This window comes from Montipora foliosa, chromosome 3 (genome assembly GCF_036669935.1).
Source record: "Montipora foliosa isolate CH-2021 chromosome 3, ASM3666993v2, whole genome shotgun sequence".
NCBI lineage: Eukaryota > Metazoa > Cnidaria > Anthozoa > Scleractinia > Acroporidae > Montipora > Montipora foliosa.
Genome location: NC_090871.1, coordinates 49,479,509 through 49,486,505, shown reverse-complemented (window position 1 = coordinate 49,486,505; position 6,997 = coordinate 49,479,509). Strand labels below are relative to the sequence as shown.

General features: G+C 38.2%; 1 protein-coding gene across 1 annotated transcript in view; it reads left to right on the top strand.

Moving 5' to 3' along the window:
- Window positions 1-1,225: 1,225 nt before the first annotated feature.
- The window catches only part of LOC137997572 (fibroblast growth factor receptor 3-like), a 41,268-nt gene continuing 35,496 nt past the window's right edge, over window positions 1,226-6,997 (top strand). The window contains exon 1 of the mRNA XM_068843652.1: window positions 1,226-1,339. Coding sequence (XP_068699753.1) covers window positions 1,250-1,339 — 90 coding nt within the window. The 5' untranslated portion in view covers window positions 1,226-1,249. The remainder of the gene's footprint in view (window positions 1,340-6,997) is intronic.

Genomic DNA, 6,997 nt, shown 5'->3' with positions numbered 1-6,997 from the left:
TCTCGAAAGTGTCACGCAATGGCGTGACAGTGCGAATAGACAATCGCTTTGAGAACTTCGCAGCGATTTTACTCTCTTGAATGCTCGGTGACCCCCATTTTTCTTTCCATAGATCACTTCCTTTCTTGATTTTGTCCATTTTAACAAAAAACAAAAAAAATCTGTACGCGAGAAGTTACAAATATTTGGCCTTTTATGCTCTCGTGCGACCGAAGTTTTCTTTCTTAGACTAGTATGTATCATTTTTCAAGGTCTATTTCACCTCAGAAAAAGATATCAGTTGCAAAGGTTGATTTAGGTATATTAGTTATGTTGAACTGAGTACGTTTACCTGATGTAAATTTCACTCATGTAGCTTTTTTATTGCTGACAGTTGTAAGCTAAGATCGTCTTAAAGTAACGCAATCTTCTAAAAATGCACCTCATGATCTCGAAAACGAGCACGGCGACCCCCCATTTCTTTTGCCTTTTTGGCAAAAGTAGATCATTACCTTTCTGCGTGGCAAGTTTAAAAAAAATCTGTACGTGGGGACGTTTTGGGCGCGAACGTCCTTAAGAACTTCGCAGTGATTTTACTCTCTTGAATGCTCGGTGACCCCCATTTTTCTTTCCGTAGATCACTTCCTTTCCTGATTTTGTCAATTTTAACAAAAAAAAATTCTGGATGTAAAAAGTTACAAATATTTCGCCTTTCTTAGACTAATATGTATCCTTTTTCAAGGTCTATTTCAACTCAGAAAAAGACATGCAGCTGCAAAAAGTCTGTTTAGTTATATTAGTTACGTTGAATAGGCCATTTCCGAGTTGCTGTTTGTCTCGGTTTCAAAGTGAGTCTTGGTGCTCAACTATTGTAAGGGAAATGAGTTTGATTTGCATAAGAATACGCAACTCATTTCCATTTGAATGGTTGTGCACCAGGAGTCGCTTTGAAACCGTGGCAATCAGTAACTCGGAAATGAGTACGTTTATCTGACGTAAATTTCACTAATGTAGCTTTTTTTATTGCTCACAGTTGTAAGCTATGATCGTCTTAAAATAACGCAAGCTTCTAAAAATGCTCCTCATGATCTCGAGAATGAGCACGGTGACCCCCCATTTTTTTTGCAAAAAAAAAATCATTACCTTTCTGTGTGGCAAGTTAAAAAAAATCAGTATGTGGGAACAATTTGGGCGCGAACGTCCTTTTATGTTACTGTCGCTCCATCTCTCATTTATTTTAGAACAAAAGAGCAGGTTCGTGAGGATCGTGATGTCATTAGCTAATGAGGAATATCACGAGGATCTTCATAACCTAGAAAGTAAAAGATCTCAACAGTTAATTGAAAGATTTGAGCAAACGGTAAGTGGTTGGCCTTACATTCAGCCAAAAGAAGTTTTGATAATTCCCTGATATTAGTTGCGGCGTAATACTGGATTTTAGGATTTTTGTAATTAGAATTTAACTTATTAGAAAGTTCGAGTTATTTCCTATTTTAAAGTTTTTTGTCTTATATTTACCTGGTTTTATAGCTTTTTAACATATTGGAATTCACCTATGGGTGCGAGAATATGTTTTCAATAAGCCTCTTATTTATTGATTTATTGATTTATTTATTTTAGTACATCTTGTGCTCGTCATATCCTTAATGCCTATTGGCGTTGTTAAATACAATGCACATCACAAGTTTAAAAATGAATATGCGTGATAATCTAATTAACAATAGATTATGAGATCGAGATTTCTATGAGGTGATTGTTGATGAGGCCGAAGGCCAAATCAACTTTCAGACATTATTGTGCAGTGGCTGCAGTTCGTCTTGGAAATATCGAAATTTTTTTCGTTTTTCCAAAGTTTTGGAGGAAAATTTGGATGCAAATGGGTAATTAGTTTCTGAGAAGTCTAAACAAAAGACATTTACGGTTTCTTGACTTTGAAAAAAATTGAAATTATTGAAAAAGCTGATGCGCTCACGCGCACAACTTAGATTTTAAATGGCAATTCAATCCGAGCGATCTTTTTCAGGCGCAAAGTTTAATAATACGTCAAGAAATAATTGGAAACCGTTATTTGAAGTAAATTTTAGTAAGAATTCCACTAAAACAATTAGATTATTCGCTCTCGATTTCTATGAGGTAATAGTTGATTCGGCGTTCGGTCTCATCAACTACATGTATCACCTCAAAGAAATCTAGATCTCATAATCTAATTGTTAAATATGAGATTATAGTGAAAGCAACAAAAACAGCAGCGTTAAGAAAAAAAATAATGATAATAGTGTCAATGGCACTTTCAGTGACAACGACAAAGAGAGTGACAGTGGCAGCCACAAAGACACTGACAGTGACAATGCCAATGACACTGACCCTGGCCCAGAGGCTGAAAATGACACTGAAGATAAAAATGACGATGATCCTGATGCTGAAATCGGAAACGACAATAACACTGATAATGAACACGGCAAACTTTGAAGAGAAGTACAGTGGCAATGGCAATGGTATTGACATTGGCCATGGCAAGATGACGATGCCAGGGACAATGATAACATACTCAAAGTGGATAGCCAGTAGTATAAATTATATGTTGCAGGTAAAATCTGTTCTCAGGTTGAATCCGTTTTTACCTACAATCTTAAACAGAATAAATGGAAAATTGAGACCATCCTTCCTCCCCAAAATCGATGATGGGAAAATGGCGCGTTATAGCCTTCACGAGGCTTTAGGGCGAAGGGGGCACTTCTGTTCCATTTTATTCTATCCAAGATTGTAGGTTAACTTGGTGATCCTCATTTTACCTAGATTAAATACACACTCTACCTAATCAACCCCCTATGAAAGGATTGAGAACATCTATACCTTCCCACAAGCTCTGCATTGCTCATCTCAACACATCTTAATATTCGTATCATCTCATCGGTTTCTCTACTCGTATATTTGCCCATTCAGTCCGAACAGTACGACATAGTAACGGAACAAAGAACTGTACTATGCACTTACCGGCTCTCGAACGCGGACCCTCCATATCCATAGTCCTGTGTTCATCACCATTACACCACAATGACGAACATGCTCCAACCACCGACACAGTTCTTTTTATCATTTACTTCTGTAAAATAAGTCAATTGATGTCCATGTATAATAACCAAGACAAATCTTAACCTTACCCTAATTTTCTCTCTTTAGGCTCCAAAAAAATTTCTTCAACTCATCTGAGTTTGTATTCAACCTAGGCAAAATGGAGATCACCAATTTAACCTAGTAGATAAAAACGGATTCAACCTGAGAACGGATTTTACCAGCAACATATACATGGATAAGGATAGTTACAACCTGCTGGTGGCTTTTTAAAAAGGCCTGGAACCGGAGCTCCCATCTGATATGATCTTCCCATATTATTATTATTATTATTATTATTATTATTATTATTACTATTATTATTATTAATATACAAGCAGCACGAGAACGACAAGAAGAGATTGTATACGCGAAGAGTGATGGACGTGGAACAGGGAACATTTACACCGTTAGTATTTACAACAACAGGTGGCATGGGAGAAGAGTGCAAGAGATACCATAACAGGTTGGCAGAGCTAGTCGCAGCGACGAAAGGAGAGAACTATGCCACCACCGTCTCTTGGATACGTTCTAAAGTCTCCTTTGCCATCCTTAGGTCGGCTCTACTCTGTCTTAGAGGGTCAAGAACAGCTAAAAGAACAATTAGAAGCAATGTTCAAGAAGCGGACTTTGAATTAGATAGATGCCTTGCGAAAATCTAGGTTCTATAACTTTTATATATACATTTTTATTATTACTGGGAATAGTTTTTTTTAGATTTGTGATTGTTTTATATACTTATAGATATATTATTATTATTATTATTATTATTATTATTATTATTATTATTATTATTATCATCATCATCATCATTATTATTATGTCGCTGGCGCGCAGCGATGCGCGTGCCAAGAGAAAGCTGACAGTGCGCGGCGCGACCTAGAATACGTGACTAAGTCTCTTCCTTTGAAAGCCAAGCGGGCTGTTGAGTTTATAAAGGAGAAAGGTGCCTCTAGTTGGCCCAGCGTTATACCGTTAAAAGAAATAAACTTCACTCTTAACAAGAGGGAGTTTAGGGACGCAACGAAATTCGAGATCTTGAGGCTGAAATTTTGCAAGCAATGTTGTGTACTGACGTTGAGATGAAGCCGGTTCTCCAAGACATTGCGGGGGAAGTGCCGCCGAGGGGCGCCAACAAGGCTGGATATCCGTGCACGGGGCTTTTGGGAGAGAGAACAGTCTGCGTTCTTTGGTGTTAGACGCAGACTCATTAAAGAATCTCATCCGGAAGGAGATTTACAAGCTACACCAGAATGATAAAAAGCGTCTTTACTCGTCTAGAGTTCTTGAGATAGAAAAGGCACATTTACACCATTGGTTTTTAATACTACTGGAGGCATGTCTGACGAATGTCAATGTTATCACAGCCGTCTCGCTGAGCTACTGGTAGTGAGGAAACAGGAGAGCTACGCTCCCACTATCGCATGGATTAGGACTAGAGTGTCATTTGCCGTTTTGAGGTCTGCATTGGTTTGCCTGCGAGGCTCGGGAACTAGGACGAGAACTACTCCAAATATACAGGAGACTGATCTAGAACTAGAAGTCTCAGTAGTTTCAGGCGAATAGTTCATCCTTCTGTAACTAGCGTTATCCTCCTGCAAATTTGACACTGAGTTTATAGCAAGATCGCTTATTTTTGTATTGAGGAGTTTATGGTCAATAAGTATTATTTCACAATTATTCTTTGAAATCGAGGTGAATAGTGGTAGAATATTTACCGAGCCGCAAAGCGGCAAGGTAAATATTCTGCCACTTTTCACCAAGATTGAAAAGAAGAATTGTTTTAGTATATACTCACGAAGTGATCTCAACAATAATTGCAGAAAAATCCATCCAAAGTCGATTTAATTGGCATCTCAATTCATGCGTGGAAAACGTGCAAGCGGTACAAAGCATGCGCGAAAGTGTTTACAGAAGCTTCAAACATGGCAAATCTAAATAACCTTCGCTAAAATCCTCGTCACAAACAGCAAAATGGTCATTTAGCACCGTTTAAATCAGAAATCTAAATCGAAAGTCTGCTTGTTAAAACATTTTCATCGTTCGATCAAAGTTTTTGAGGTTCATTTGAAATGGAAATTGAAAGTGCAGTTGTTAAGGGATCCACATGAAATGGTGGCTGTAATTGAGGTGCGCGTTGGTTTGTTGTCAAATGACCCGTCTTGTTTCCTTGCAACCATGTGGAACTTTCTTAAACATTTTTTTTAATTCCTCGATTTCACTAAGAAATTCGTTTTGGTGGGCGACCAGCCCTACAAGAGAGAATGACTCCGAGTGAAACAAATTGTTGGAGTGAAGATTGTTTAATTTTCAGCAATAATTATTTGGAAAAGCGCAGTCAAACACTGGTTGGCAAAAGTATGAACTCATCTCTTACCTTTGAAAACTTTTAGGCCAAATTTTGTGGCCTTCTTTGTCTTTTGTACCTCAGCATCACCTTGAATTCTCAATATTTCCGATTCATAAATGCTGGCGAGTTTACGCCTGCCATTTTGTTTTGTTTGGATCAAGCATTATCAGAAACCCATAAGGGTTTCAACCCTTATAGGTTTCTGGCATTATTCACTCCCTAGGGAGAACAAAGGAGACTAATGTTGCGCATGCGCCTCATCACCCCGAAAGTCCCTTGAAATTCAGCCAAATGAGAAATGGCGAATGTAGTGCTGGCATCGTTAATATTCATCTCATGTTTCCAAAAGGAAGGCGCACAATGAATGCAAAGATGATAAGTCATTTGAAAGACGTGGGCATTACCTTATCTTTATGTCTGATACTGGTTCAATACAACGCAAAATACGCCGAAGGATCACAAATGAAGCGAAGATGACGAGTCAAAAGTGTGGCGATGAACTGCAGAACTGGCAAGGAGCAAAAGATAGTTTTGCCTTCCTGGTTTTTTTTCGTTATTTAAGAGACTTAAACTCAGAATGGAGTGCTTCTTAATAATAAAGTAAGTCGGATTTAAATTGAAATGTGAGTTTACATTCAAAAATATGGGTGAACTGGCCTTTGAAGCGAGGACAACGATAAATCAGCTAACAAGATGGTGTCGAAAAATGGGAGCCCACTGGTGAAGAACATCTCAATTCGCTATAAAGCTTCCCAACGTTGAAATTTTGAACCACATGGTCGAAGTAGAGTCGGTAATTGTTCTGGAGAAGAAATAGGGCTGATTTTGAATCTTGAAGCGAACAGATTAAGCCAAGACGCAAGGCTTTACTTTACGAGTGCTGCAGATTATTTAAATTTCCTTGGCAAAAAATACTTTAATTCCCTTTTTCGAGACTTTTGTCATAGGCTGTGATACGGGAATTCCCGCTTGCTGCAGTAAGCCCAACAACCAAAGAAAAGATTTATGTAAAGAAAAATGGGAGCCCACTGGTGAAGAACATCTCAATTCGCTATAAAGCTTCCCAACGTTGAAATTTTGAACCACATGGTCGAAGTAGAGTCGGTAATTGTTCTGGAGAAGAAATAGGGCTGATTTTGAATCTTGAAGCGAACAGATTAAGCCAAGACGCAAGGCTTTACTTTACGAGTGCTGCAGATTATTTAAATTTCCTTGGCAAAAAATACTTTAATTCCCTTTTTCGAGACTTTTGTCATAGGCTGTGATACTGGAATTCCCGCTTGCTGCAGTAAGCCCAACAACCAAAGAAAAGATTTGTGTAAAGAAATTGTCATTTAAAGTGGCAAGGTTCAACACAGCAGGTTTCGTGTGACACGGTGTTGTCTACAAAATGGCTCCAAATCTTGTTATGATATCATCTTACTCTGCCCTATTGTGTCTTTGACATGGCACACTTTCATGTCTGAAAATTAAACCACTGAAAAAGCATTAAATTTGAAGCTTTTTTCATTTGCATTTTGTCATATTGCCCTAAGCTGCGAAAGTTTCACCTTGATG